At 37.2% G+C, this 15462-nt stretch overlaps 1 protein-coding gene and 1 pseudogene across 1 annotated transcript; both read left to right on the top strand.

Annotated features, from left to right (window-relative positions):
- Positions 1–3021: 3021 nt before the first annotated feature.
- LOC110764067 (UvrABC system protein C) lies at positions 3022–3827 on the top strand. Its single transcript, XM_021966979.2, has one exon. It carries the CDS (start codon positions 3089–3091, stop codon positions 3647–3649), a length of 561 nt encoding a protein of 186 aa, XP_021822671.2. The 5' UTR covers positions 3022–3088; the 3' UTR covers positions 3650–3827.
- Positions 3828–10203: 6376 nt separating this feature from the next.
- On the top strand, positions 10204–11229 carry LOC148296948 (NAC domain-containing protein 43 pseudogene; annotated as a pseudogene).
- Positions 11230–15462: the final 4233 nt, after the last annotated feature.

Below are 15462 nucleotides of genomic sequence, written 5' to 3'. Positions count from 1 at the left end.
AAATATGCTCATGTTCTTCTTCTCCTCCTTCACAAATGGTGCTTAACTTCCAACCACTTCCATATTTTGATACCTGATCACGATTCCCAGAAACAGCAGCAACAACACGAACTGGCGGCAAGCCTACCTTCCAAGCAATCTTGGAGGATCACGCGGCCTGGCTCTGAATCGGGGCCTTTGGTTATGTGCAGCTCCGCCATCAACTCCTCCAGTTGCTTGCTAGTCATACGCACCTTGATTCTCACACTGTTTGTTGATGTTTTGTTTTTACTTCCTTGATCCTCAATTTGGTGCACCCCTTTGTCCCTTCCCACCCAATTTCCCATTTTCCCTATCAAGCTCTAATCCTTCCATCAGTCCGTCGCCAAATTTGTGAATATACCATGCATATACCTGTTTTACTTTTTTTTTTTCAATTCGGGGATTTAATTTCTGGGGTTTTGTTTGATTCGGGTTTAATCGGACCTAGTCAACTGACCTGCTCTGATACCATGTTCAAATTTTAGAGAGATGGACTTGCATCTCACTACTAGCAACATCGATAATATTAGTAGTTGAACCACTCATTATATTATATATTTGATTTTGTCAAGTTTCTGATGTGAGACTTCATATTCTTCAACAACAATGACTTGGAAATTAATTAATCTGTGTTGGTCTTTTTATATTGGGATTTATTGTAGTTATCATCCTCGTATTATTCATTGACTTTTTTTGTTAATCATTGTAATGTGTCTCCTTCAATTTAACAAAATTACAAAACAATAAATCAATTTTAATAAAAAAAAAAATTATGACAAAATCAATTTTCATTTTTATAATTTTTCCCAAAGTTAGGAAGGGGGAGGGGGAAAACTCACACACACGAGGACCAAGGGAGTTTGAATCCAAGATCACCTAGAAGCACACCAAAGACCTGAATCAATCCAACTAACACCCCGTTATTCATAATCAATTTTCATTTTTATAATTTTTCCCAAAGTTAGGAAGGGGGAGGGGGAAAACTCACACACACGAGGACCAAGGGAGTTTGAATCCAAGATCACCTAGAAGCACACCAAAGATTTGGATCAATCCAACTAACACCCCGTTATTCATAATCAATTTTCATATTGAAATTATATAATTTGAATAAAGATTATAACATATCATGTTGGTCTTCAATATAGGCTACAGAAAATGCCAATTTGTTGAACATATAATATATGGTCTTGGTCGATCTTATTGACACATACCATACAAATTTGCATTTGTAGCCTCTGTTGAAGACCAAAATGACAAGTTACAATTTCTAAAGTAGGTCTAAGTTATACTTGAATAATAATGGTTGGAGGAAATTTCTAAGATATATATACCAATCTTTTTGTCTTATTTTTGTTTTGTTTTTTTGAGTTAGAGGTTTATTCCCTTTCTATTTATGATTTTAATGCATAAGACAGACACAAGTTAAAGATTAACTAGTATAACTCATAAAAAAAATTGGTGAAAAATATATATATAACTTGGGTAAGTCATCCCAATCCACACTTTCAAACTTCAAAATATTTAAAGTATTTTGCCACCCCTAGGTTAAATCATTACCATGCCGTTATCTGCATAAAAAGTCATTTGATGGCCATGTAATGATCCCTTGTTTCAAAATTGAAATTACTGCCTCTTCAAAGTCACCTGGGCAGCCAAGGTCTCCACTTGGACTTGCTACATATATTATGCAAGCCCACATGAATTCATGTTTTGAGTTGTGTATGAGATCCTTTGAATTGGGCAACCCGTGCTGAGCAGAGTAAAGTGAGCTTAGCTAGCTAGGTGCAATCACAGCTCAGCTAAAAGAGGGGCATAATGAGTGTTTTCTTTGTTGTTGTTATTGTCACTAAAAAACACCATCCTTTGTAGGAAATGACGTCTTTCTCACCCCCTAGCTAGCATTTTAAGTTTAGGCATCTTGTGCTGAAATTGAATCCCAAATTAACAGAAATATTCCACCTTAAGTTTTTGGCCAAAACTCCTATTCCACTTTCTTTTTGGCTGCTTGCTTAGAATACCAAACCACTTAAAAGTTATAATGCAATCATCACCAAGGAAAACCAAATTTCAAAATGCAATTGAGTGAAAACCGAAAGCTGTATGTGCATGGTGGTGGACAAAAAAAGCCTTCTATCTAACTGGATCAACTCTTTGACTCACATCACATGTCGAATCAAAGAAACCGATGACAAGTTAATGCCACCAATTACATTGCTGCTGACCAAATGTACTCCAACGGTTAAGTAAGGAGAAACACTTGTGTGCAACGGGAATAACACTGTTTTGCTATTTTTGGTCAGTCAAGTTATGTCATGCGTGATTGGTCAGAAATAGCAAAGCAGTGCTATCTCCGTTTCATATAAGTTTTTATGCTATAAGTCAAAATGCATGAATTTTTTTATATTTTTTGCTAATTAGGAAGAGGAGGTGGGGTTTTCTCACACATTGCCAATGTGTTATTAGGGCTCGAACGTTAGGCTGTGGGTCTACAAATCAAAGTTATTTTTCACTAAGTTAGACCCCGTTGGTGCGGAAACTGTTCATCGCACAACGATGTCATCTTCAAGCTAGCATATGATAATATGGCGTAGGGCCTACAGCCTCCCAACATGGGATCCAAATGATGAAAGTAAAGATCGAGAGGTACAGAGTCCACAGTACACATGCTGTGTGGCTTCACCATGAGTTAATCCACCACCAAGCGGGTCAATTTGTCAAAATTCTCCCCAAACGTTGACCCTCGCATGCCAACAATTACAACACAACAAGTACCTCAATATCACTCCAACGAATATATACATGCAAGTTTTGTTTCACTAAAAAAGCCATATGGGCCACATCAACTATTCGTTTCTTTGTGTGATGAAATAGTATTGATTAAACTAATTAATGACCAATTAAGCACCAAATATTGTCCCTACAAGAAAAAAGGTTGCCTTTTTGGATTGTAAAGAAATTAAAGCATTCTTGTGTCGGCTGTCGACCTAATTAATTAAAAACCCTCAAAAAAATTAAACACCCTATATCCCAAAAAATTCTCCTTTCATACACATTCACATATGAGATGGGAAATTGTGTGTTCAAAGGGTTTGGAGAGGCAGAGGAGATGGTGAAGGTGGTGACTTCCAGCGGGGGAATAATGGAGCTCTATGCCCCAATTACAGCCAACGCCATAACCACCGAGTTCCCAGGCCACGCCATCTTCAAATCCCGCGACCTATTCGCCCAACCTCTCCTCCACAACGAAGAGCTTCATCCCAAAGAGCTCTACTATCTCCTCCCTCTCAACCCCTACAAGTCCACCCCGAAAGACCACGAAAACATCAACGCAAACCCCAACGGCGCCGTTTCTACGCCGTACCGCATGTCGTGCGACAGCCAAGGGTTGCTGAGGAAGAGGGCAGACCCCGAAGTGTTTCCGAGGTACAACAGTAGCGGGGTTTGGAAGGTGAAGCTTGTGATAAGCCCGGAGCAGCTGTCGGAGATTTTGTCCCAGGAGGCTCGCACTGAGGCTTTGATTGAGAGTGTGAGGACGGTGGCCAAGTGCGGCACCGGAGGGAACTCGTCCGCAGCGGGTTCGGATCAGTGGAGTGTGTCTAGCAGTTGGAAGGAGTCGGCATCATGAAAAAAAGTATGGTCATGTAGATATAATATATAATTAATGTAATGTTGAGATCATATATTTAGAGCCCCTTTTTTTTTATGTTTCAATCTTTTGGGTTGTTTCTTTTTCTCGATTTGTTGCATTGTGTATGAATTATGAAAGGGCCATGCATATGAAATGTTTCCTTAATCAGTGTAGATTTATTGGTTTTTTTTTATAGTATTTATAATATTTTCTTGAAAAACCATTAGGTTTAAATGGGTGCACTTTCTACTTTCCCTTTGTTTGTGTTCTTTGATTGGTTAATTAGTGTAAACCCCGTTAATGTTAATGAGAAAAACTTTAAGAATCCAATTATAGAAAAGAACTCTCATTTATGTATTGATAATTAGTGCAATAATAGTTGGGTCCAAGTGTTTTTTGTTCTTCGAAACATTGCTTTAACTTCCTTGATGCATGGAAGGGAGTGGAAGGGAGTTTGAATGACTTACTATTTTCAGGTTTTCTCAAAGCATTTATCCAAGCGCTTGTAACTCAACTGTTTAAGAGAATCATCATGCATGCACCCGATCGAGGTTCTTAATAGAATCCTCATTTTTTAATATCGCTTGTATAAACAAACAAAAAACAAACATCACAGGTATAGTTAGAAGTTAACAAAAATGAAAAGGAGGAAAAATTATTTGAGTTAGAACATCAATTGATGGTTATTGTCATTTCCCTTTGCAATTCATTGGACAAGACATAGACATTAATGCTCTTTTTCCCACACAATCAACCCATCATTTGACCAATTAATGAACAATATATATTGTTAGCTGAGTAGATGAGAAGAAGGACTGCCTCAGCCCAACAAGTTTCTTTATATTTTATCTACCCGTCCTTCTCCCAACGAAAGTTTCATTGTATTTATTTCTTTAATAATCCAGTTCATTGTCAATCTATCTTAATTAATCTACCCCATCAACAAAGGGATCCACTTTTACGAGCGGATCCCTCGATGCTTGGTTTTGTCGATTTCAATTTTTTACCTAAAAGAACCCCTCGTGAATGCAATGTGAATGATTACTTTGGTCAATAAGCATTTTTTTATATCAATAATGTTATTTGTGTCAGCTTTACTGACCACTTTGCGGATCGCCTCTTTAATAGAGGTGGATCCCACTAATATATATGAGATCCACCTGTATTAGAGAGATTAGAAAAACCCTTTTTCTGAAGTTCTTGTGGTGTCCAAGGCTTCTCCAAGTGCTTCTCCACTTCTAATGCTTCTCCAAGAGCTTCCCTACTTCTAGAAAGATGTATGAAGGATATGGAGGTGATTTGGGATGAGTTTGAGTGAGTGGTGATGGCTAAGGAAGATGAAATTCGTAGGGAAATGGAAGAGAAGTTTGCTGGAGTTGTTTTGGTGATTGTTGGAGTGTTTGGGATTGTGAGAGTGTTTGAGGATGGTTGGAGTGAATTGTGGGGGTTGTGAATCTCAGGATTTGTTGTGTCTTGAATGTGGAATGGATGTGGTATTTATAGGGAGAGGGGAGTGATAAATCTGAATTCAATATGGCTAATGCATACAACACTTGCATTATAAAATCTGAATTGGTTGATGCACTTCAGCAATAAATCCCACCAGCAGCCCTAGCTCATCTTCATGTCACCATGACCAAGCTTCCAACCAGCTACAATAGCTCATGCCTAGCTCACCATGACCAAGCTTCCAACCAGCTCATCCTGAGGTCAACATGACCAGCAACTTCAAGGGCTTACAACTTGGGCTAGACTGAATCAAATGAAGACTTTAAGATGTCCATTGTGAAGTTCAGAATGTGTATGATCCAACCACACAAGTATTGGCCCAATCCAAGCTCGGAGGAGGAAGTTAAGGCCGAAACAAATTGCTAACTCAGTTTGCTCGCTGACAAAATCCATCCTGAGCATGGTTCTGTGTTTGCTAGGTGACGGACTCCAGATTTATCCAATGGGGCTGAATTTTGGATATGTTATAGTACACACCCATTGGAACAACTTTCATGAAGAATGCTGCCTCATCCGAGCTGTGTAGGTTGCTGAAACAGAGCTTGCAATATGACCTACGGAACTGGACTGGCAGGGGGCTGTAGCCAAAATGAGTTTGTCTTTTAAGCTCTTCATCCCTTTATCCAAATCAGGCTTTAACATACATGGATTACATCATTTCATATCCAAAGCCATCATTGTTACCTAAAGCTGAAAGATAAACACAAAAAGGATTAAAAGCACAAGTTTAACTCAAAAACATAACCAAATCATAAGCTAGAAGGGTACAAAATGATATACAATTATGAACCGATCAAATACCCCCAAACCTAGATTTTGCTAGTCCTCGAGCAAAACAACACAAAACAAAGTTAAAAACAAAACTAACTAGACCACTTTCGTAGGTAACTCGATTGCATTGGGCGTATGCAACAAGCCTTTAAACCTCTAGGCATCCCTAGTAGGAGGAGTTGTGTCTCCTGAGGGTTTAACAGATACGATACCCACAAACGTTTTTCTAACTCTACAAAACAAAATGGTTAGAAAAACAACTTTGAAATCAACTAATGAAAATGAAAGAAAACTTTAGTCATACCTTCAACACCATAGAGTTGCCAAGATAGGTCATCAATCAGTGTGTACAAGTGGAAGCTATAGCTCAAAGGCACACAGTTTCAAAGCAAGCACACTCAAACCTTGAATAGAGAACATGTTTCGACTCTAATTCTCACAGATAACACTCAATCACTCAGAACCTATGTTTTAATTCTCTCAAGAAAGCATAAGTGAGTGTATGAAATAGAAGCACAAATTTGGTTAGATCTCATGAAAGGAATTAAATACTAAGAATAGAGATACACACATACTTACCAGCACCCATGAATACATCCTCAAAGATCAGCTAGGTCTTTCACAATGTTGTAATGAAAGGCTAAGGTTTAGGGGAAATGGAAGAATTGGAAGGAAAAACAAATAACTTAAGAACATACCAAGGTTGCATGCTTCATTAATCTGCAAGGCATCATTGATTTAGATTGGCATGGCAGCAAACTTCATGGTATCACCTGACATGGACTTTATTTTTCACAATATCTGGATGAATTATTGTAGATTAGACTCCAAATATGCAAGAGTATTAAAAAAGAAAAGAAATGTACCAATTGTTATGATTGTCAACCAACTACCTCAAATAATAAGACAACATGAACCCTTTAGAGCAAGGTTCTATAGAGTTAGGTTCTCATCAAACATAGAGCATTTGGAAGAAGAAAGAATAGTAGCAACCTTATATGGGTGTATAATGAGAAGAGCATGTAAGAGCCCCTATTTTAAGGAAAGAATCACACCAACAGAAGTAATCTTAACATACAATAAAACTGTGGGAACCTTTATTCCTATTGAGGACGATCCTAAAGAAATGAAAAAGAGTCAAAAGAAATGGAAACAGTACATAAAAAATATAAAGGGTGATGCTAGAGGCATCAACTTTGGGCACCAACTCTCTAATAGAGGTGGAGCCCCGCCAATACAACAGGTCCCACGCTCTATTAGAGAGTTGGTGCCCAAATTGGTGCTCAAAATTAGTGCTTCTAGCATTTTCCAAATTTAAACATACCATATCAAAGAGAGTTGAAGGAAGGATGTTTTTTATTTGGGGTCAAGGAACCCTATAAGAGGGATAAATCTTGAAGAAACAAAAAATATTAGTTAGGTAGGCTAACTACGTGGGCCGTATTTCTTTTTCTGGTATGGGTTTCGACAAACTGCTTTGTTATGAGATGGACCAACAAGAATTGAGCCCGATCACTTTTCGCAAACCTTGGGCTTTCAAGGTTTTTGCATACCTTATTTTTGTTTTCTTCTAATACATTGTAATTCCGGAAAAAATATATCTTGCTTAATGAGAAATTATTGAATGGTACTAAAACATCGTCGCGTTAAATAATCAATTCACATAACGAGTTATATTTCAGGGTATAATATTACTACATAAAAACATGTATTATAGTCTAATGGGTTTTTCTAATGCATAAAAACATGTTTTTTTTTTAAAAAATAAAATTGGGAAAGAGGTTTTTTATTTTTTATTTTTATAAATATTACTGTCATGCAAAAATATTTCATTTTCATGGAATTTAATAGTAGTTGTCAAGAAAAGTTGATTGAAGTCGATTTCAAAAACTCCTTTACAAGATTCTCCTTACATCTAATTGCATAAATATATGAGTCTCCTAATTGCATAATGTAAAGTGAGTAGAAAATCAATTGGTAATTTTTTTTTGTTTCAAGATGTTTTTGTCGGGAATATATGCTTTACAATTCTTATCTATTCACAGTAAAAAAAAGTTATAATAATTCAGGTATCAATGTGGGGTTAAAAAGGGGTACCCGATCACATAAAGTGATTGAGGCTTACGTTTTAAGGGGTAATTAACTCATCATAATCCGTGTTCAATAGGATACATAGACAAATCAAGTATTAAAATATCACAATTAGATATGCTAATTGCATTGATTTTATCAAGTGGCCCTTTGATGTGTGAAAAAGGAAAGGTGAAAAAGCTGAAAGAGAAATAAAGAGTTGCTATTCTTATATGATATACAATAAGGTCAAAGTGCCAGTGGTTTGAAATTAATCAAAGGGTAAAGAAAATTAAAAAGAAAAAGAAAATGAAGAAACAACTTGAAAAAGAGGAGGCTTATACATTTATTTTTTTCTCTGAGAAGGAAAAAGTGTCGAACAATCTTTGTATCTTCTTCCATCATCACGTATGTGTCGTGCAGTTTAATTGTATGATCGAAACCGTCTAATTTCTTGCCACCATCTAAACATAGTTTTTACACATACAAAAACCAAACTAAATTGAAAATTGTACATATATATAATTGTAACAGACACTAGTTAATTTGGGATGATTTTGGATGATGTTTCCCCCCTCTTTGCTTTCTTTGGTGATTTCTTTCCACTCTTGTGGGTGGATCTGAGACTTTATGTCTTATTTTAATTATGTGTCCCCAATTCTCCATCAACCTCTCTCTAAATCCAATTTTGTCCAAGCATCTTCCATCTACCCCTTGGATTCCTTTACTCCCTCTTCGATCTGGCCTCTCTTGCGGGTTGTAGAAGCTAATCCAAAACGCGATCTCTCGCGTCCCCATCGGAAGGTGTATAGAGCTCTTGCTCTGGTGCTTGCACCACCACCTTCCACTCTCTTGTTACTTTCGGCTTCGGGTTTTCACTTCCCTTGGTCTTGCTTTGATCGGTTGCTGCATTTTCTGTGGGGCATAGGCAGGTTCAAGCTTGGTGGAGTTGGTGATTCATGGGTGGATCTCTTTGAGTTGATATGGCTTCGTGGTTTAGGGAACTTCTGGTCTTGTTGGCAGATTTGTGGGTCTTTTGTGTGCAGCTATGCTGTTTTGTGCGGTGGTGAAGTCTCCTTTCACTTTCTGCTGAGGTGGTGCGCTCCCTGTTCTCTGGTCAACGGCGGCGGCGGCTTTTGCGTGCTTAGGCTAGGGTTTGCCAAAATTCTAGTTTTGGGTATGAACTGGGCTGTATGCTTATTTTTGGGCTCTGATTATATTTGGGGTGGGCCACTGCATTATGTGTGTTGTTTTATTTTGAGTTTGTTTATGTTATTGTACTGGGTGTGTGAACTCTATTCTAGACTTGGTTTGAGTTTAGATGTTCTGTCCCGGTTGTGTTACGGTTCTATTATTGTGTCATTGGTTTGTGCTTTGTACACTTGCCTATTTGGCGTTTAATGAAATGAGATATGATTTCGACCACAAAAAAAAATCTTATCGAATGCCCATCAGTCGGGAAGTGGTCTCTTATCCGGAAAGGCCAAAAAGAGAGTTATCTTGTGCACCAACCGTCCGGCCAGCGGGGCCAGCTTTCTTGAAAATATAACCATGCATGCGTGCATATTTAAAACATGGGGGGGAGGGGGGGGAACTTCAGTATAAATTAATGTAATTTTACGTGAAATAAAATAAATAAGAATGCATATATATATAGAAAATGCTAAGCTTATCACATTTTTATACCACAATGTGCATCACATTTCTAATAGAAATGGAGCCCACCAACCTTATATATATTCTAGAGGCGTCAGCTTTTTGGTGTGATAATGTTCGTTTTTCCTTTGACGGTGCTCTAAGTTTTTTGCTATTTTCATGATAAGATGTCTTTTATTTTGGTAGCCTCGAGCCTAAATTAATATTCCTCTCTTTCTGGACCTTGTCTGTTCTTACTAATGCAAACATGAACTTGGATTTATCGATGTTTACATATGTAATACGAATTTGTCAAGGTCATTTTCAGGGTTCTGTTTCCCCGTCAATATTGTGATTTGTGCAAGAAATAATTGGTGGTGTGGTACCCCTCTAGACTCTCTTTTGTTGCATACAATTTTGACCTAGGGGACCCTCTAGGCTCAACAGAACAGTATATTCCTACCGCATGCCCAAAATCAATGCAATATTATATAAATGTCCAACTACACCAACTTTAGTATTATTGGTAGCTAGTTCTTTAATTCCATCTTTCTATATCGAACAAAATGACTAGTATATCTGTGAGTGTGAATGGAGAATGCAAAGTTCCCCCTGGCTTCAGATTTCAACCAACCGAAGAGGAGCTCTTGCTATATTACCTGAGGAAGAGGGTCTCATGTGAGAAGATCGATCCAGACATAATTTGTGACATTGATCTCAATAAGTTTGAGCCATGGGACATCCAAGGTACGTAATGCATGTATATATGTTCATTTTCATTTGATTTAGAGGTAAACAACCCAAGTTTTGTGTACGTAGCAGAAAAATGCAAAATAGGAAGCATGCCTCAAAACGACTGCTACTTCTTTAGCCACAAGGACAAGAATTACACGAGTGGGACGAGAATGAATCGGGCAACCATTGCTGGGTTTTGGAAGGCCACAGGACGTGACAAGGTCATATACAGCAATGGCAGGCGAATTGGGTTGAGGAAAACTCTTGTGTTCTACAATGGCCGAGCTCCACATGGAGAAAGATCTGATTGGGTCATGCACGAATATAGACTCCACATTGAGCTTGAGGAAACCAGTTTTGATAAAAATATTGTAAGCCTATTTGTCTTTCTAATTGCTCGACGGATGAAAAAACTAGTATCGTAAGAACTATCAATACTAACTTGAATTATAATCACGCTTTTTATGTATGTTACGAGAGAATCTTAGATGTTGTCAGATTGTGAATATAAATCATTGATCAAGTTAATTTTTAATTGAAATATATATATATGAAAAGAAGTACTACTTTCTTACAACTTTTGAAGGTGCCATACGTTGATCTATAATGATCATATGTTTTTCCTTTTCATTTTTTAAACCAAGGTCTCCAATGCTATGGGAGGGGCAGCAACAGAGGAAGAGGGATGGGCGGTGTGCCACATATTCATCAAGAAAAAGAGGAGAATGAAAGCCTTAAACAACCCTAGTAATTCGTCCCCCAACTATCCCATTAGCAACCAGCTGAAGATTGGTGCCCCTGATCATAACTCCTTGCATCAAATCTCAGGGCTCACCATGGGCCGGCCCTGGGGATAGGCAAGAAGGGCCTTGGCCATGGGCCTCCAATTAAGGGGGCCCCAAATTTTTTTATATTATATATATATATATATATATATATATATATATTTTATTGTCCAACTAAAAATTAAATAATAAAAAAAAAAAAACAGAAAGTCAGCGTTGTAATTGAACGAGGAAGGCTCTTCCTCTTCCCATTCAGAAACTCTTTGTTTCCTACGCCACACAGCCAGCCAAGAGCAACAGCCCCTTTCCTAATTATTTCTCCATGGAGCTCTATTTAATCCATCGATCTCTTAATAATCCACCATTATATTTTTCTCTGTTATTCCCATCTCCCTTCAATCCATTATCCATATCCTTTATTTTCAGTTTCTATCATCTTTCTCATATGAGATTCATATTATAACCCTAAGTTTCAATCTCACCCAAAAAGCTCACAAATTGTCTTTGAGATTGATGGTGACCAAGAGGGGAGGAGCATGAGAAACTGAAAAGGTAATCAAATTTATAATTTTTTTCTTTATATTTGTTCCTACCCAGCAAACTATTGTTTCAATTCAATTTCCAATAGGAACAAAACACAGAGAGATACAGAGTGGTAATCAGATTATTGTTCAGATTTTATTCTTGTCTAACTTGTTTTTTGTCTCTACGAAACTCCGCAAAGGATAATTATAGATTCATACTGGCACTCTAATTTGACTTTTCTAGATATCAAGCCGCTAACTTACAGCATACAGCTAGCTCACTTAATTTGGATTTGTTTATAAGGCAAAACATCCTCTGCCTGGTGGAGATAAGCTCACAAGTCTCCTTATATAAGTCGCTATAAAACTGCACAATGACATCTACTAAACTTTTCTTAACAAAAGCTTGCATATATCTTATCATTGCAGATGTACATGAATCAGGTGGAGGTACGGAGTGGAGTTTCTCAAAGTGCTAGAAGATCAAGGATTTTTCAGTGTTTGATTGTACTTTTAATGTTACAGTTTTTACTTTTTTGATTGTAAATGGTGCAGAGGAAATCAAGCAGCTATTTGATAAAGGGAAAGCTTCAGATATTTGCACATTGTAATGGGATGGATCTCTTATTGGCTGCCTGTTTGGGAGGAAGAAGGCTACAGGAAGATTTGGTACCCATCCAAATTTGCTGCAACCATTTCATATGTTGTTTTTAAAGATGATTTTGCTAAACTCATGTGATGAAGCTTGAAGCCAGAAGCTAATCTTAAGGGAAAGGGTTTAGTATTTTGTACAAACACTTAGTTTTAATGTATCTTGACATGTTCCCATTATTGGTTGTTGGAATGTTGGTTTGTAAATTTTTAATTTCCTTCATGATATTAAATACGTAATCAGAATTTTTTTGTTTTATATGGAGATATGGCTACACTCTACATAAAATCATTTTATTTGTTGTTTTTTTTGCAATTTTATATATACTAAGGGAAGGGGCCTCATTTAGTTTATTGCCTAGGGCCACCAAAAAGTCAGGGCCGGGCCCTGCTCACCAGTTGGGCAGCCTTTGATCGCCTAATTGCTTCCCAGCTCGATGGCCACACATCATCTCCAATTGCCACACTGGGAAGCCTTTAAGATCACTTATCTTAATTACCATGCTACCGTATGTGCAAGAACTGACTTGTGTGTAATGTACGTACATACATATGTGTATATGCACAACAAAGGTATGTCGTCACGCGAATCTTGAAATATGACTTAAATGTTGGATTTATCGAGTCAAAATGTGAACTTTGTTTATTCCAATATTACTATAAAGAACTATAAACTTTCCATTTGCCCAATCAAATCTGTTAAGCAATTCATAAACCATAGTAAACACCTTTTTTATTGAGTGATGCTAAACGAACCCTAAAATTAACTTAGTACACCCTATTATCTAAGTACACCCTAATATTTAAGTCATTAATTTCTAATACAAGTAATTAACTAGTTAATTATGTACTTAGGTGTTCAAGCACTGTCAACTACTAACTAAAACTATTAATTTGTTGTTGATGGCAGTAATATTTCTAATTGATCACCTGAATCGCATGCTTCTCCAGAAAATTTTAAAAGTGATCAATATATTTATAAAAATGGATATTAATAATGGGGTCTTTGGGTTTTGGTGCAACAACATGTATTTCTCTAATCCCACGATCTCACTCACTTGATATGTATAAGTGTACACTTAAAATTTTCCCTTAATTGGGATGTAATTAATCATTGAATGATGAAAGAGGCGAAAATGGAAAAAAGAATTTCATGTATTCACTTTCAATGGCATGGATGGCGAACCTCTTGGTTCTTAAAAAAGGGGTAATTGAAACCGGTTGTATCATGAAGAGAATGTTAAATTTACACCATTTGATTGACCATCAAGGGAACCCCTGTAATAAACCCTTGCATAAAAGACCTCTCATTATAGCCCGGTCCTATTTTTAAGTGGGAAGAGACATTTTTGGGTTTAGGGGCATTATTCATAATTCAAGTTTGGGCTTAGGGATGGCAATGGGTCGAATCGGGGGTGGGTATGTCATTCCCATCCCCATTCCCATTAAGCTTTTTTCCCCATCCCCGCCTTCAGACTCGTAATATTCATATTGGGGATTCCCCATCCCCACCTTCGTTGGGGAATGGGTTCCCCAACCCGCCCCATTATGGAAAAAAAAAATCAATATATAACTACTTTGTTGAAGAAAAAAAAAAATACTAATTCAAGATAATGAATATATACAATATATATACTTATAAGACAATATAAGAATGTTTATATAGTATTGGAAGTTAACTAAATAAATAAATAGTGTGGCTTCAGATTTGTTTAAATTATATAAGTATATAATATAATAATATAAAATATAAAACTACTTACAATCACTTTAATAGCATATTTATATATACACCTCAACAAAAAATTAATATATACATATTCTAAACGGGGAGATTTCGAGTTGGGGATTAAAACATCATCCCTGCCCCTCCTCGAACACCATACCCAAAACATTCCCCGTACCCATCCCCATACCCATTTTTTGTCTTTCATACCCGACCTATTAGGGTTGAATCCCCATGAAGACCCTTACCCGCAGAGAAAATTGCCATCCCTATTTGGGCTTAGCAATAGAGCACAGTTCATAATTCAAATGGCCAGTTCACTAAAAAAAGTACGGTTCATGCGCTCCGTCACCCCATTCTATTGCGGTGTCTTCCTAATCGTGAAATGCCTCACAATACCTTCATCTTGACAAACTTTTAAGAAAGAATCAGACTTATATTTGCCATCATTTTCTGATTTGAAAGTCTTGATCTTTCGACCGCTTTGTGTTTCAATCATCTTTTTCCACTTCAGGAATATCTTCAAGACTTCATCTTTACGCTTCATAGTATATACCCATATTCTTCTAGAGAAGTCATCAACAAAAGAGACAAAATAATGGTTACCTCCCCAAGATACATTCTTGAATGGTCCCCAAACATCAGTGTAAACATAATCTAGAATGCCTTTAGTGTGGTGAATAGCGGTGCCAAATTTTACTCTAGTTTACTTACCCAGTACACAGTGTTCATAGAATTCCAATTTGCATGCCTTTGCACATTTCAATAAGCCTTACTTCACCAATCCTTGCAATGCCTTTTCACCAGCATGCCCAAGACGCATATGTCATAACCTCATAGTGTCTGTGATGTATGCGTCAGCAGCTTCGGTGACAATTGCTCCACTAATAATTGTACTCCTCTGCAAGAAATACAAGTTATTTTGTCTTGTACCTTTCATCAGCACTCGTGCCCCGTATACATCTTTAAGAACTCCACCCTCCATGGTGATCTTGAGTCCATTGGATTCCAAAGTGCCCAATAAGATAGGATTCTTCTTTATATCCAGCACATACTAAACATCACTCAATTCTCTAACACTACAAAACAGAAGCCCCTTTAAGAGGGGATTTTGTCGTTGCAAAAAGCCTTTTGTCGTCGAAAATACCCTTTTTTGACAGCAAAAGTCCGTCGGAAGTCATCGCTAAAAGGCCGATTGCAAATACTTCATTTCCGACCCTTCCGTCGGAAATAATGTATTTCCGATGCCCATGCTTCGTAGTTATTGCTTAAATTTCTATCGGAAATGGATTTTTAAAACGACCCTGCATATTTATTTTCGACCATACATGTGGTCGTAATTACTGATTTGATTGTCGGAAATAGTTATTTTATCGTGATTTCTTGTTTTTGCGAATTCATATT

The sequence above is a fragment of the Prunus avium genome, chromosome 2, assembly GCF_965620075.1.
Source record: "Prunus avium chromosome 2, drPruAviu1.hap1.1, whole genome shotgun sequence".
NCBI lineage: Eukaryota > Viridiplantae > Streptophyta > Magnoliopsida > Rosales > Rosaceae > Prunus > Prunus avium.
Note: the sequence above shows the minus strand (reverse complement) of the source record. Positions and strands in the feature narration are given on the sequence as shown.

What these genes read in the sequence shown, in the direction of transcription:
- LOC110764067 (XM_021966979.2), top strand. Translation starts at nt 3,089, where the DNA reads ATGGGAAATTGTGTGTTCAAAGGGTTTGGAGAGGCAGAGGAGATGGTG.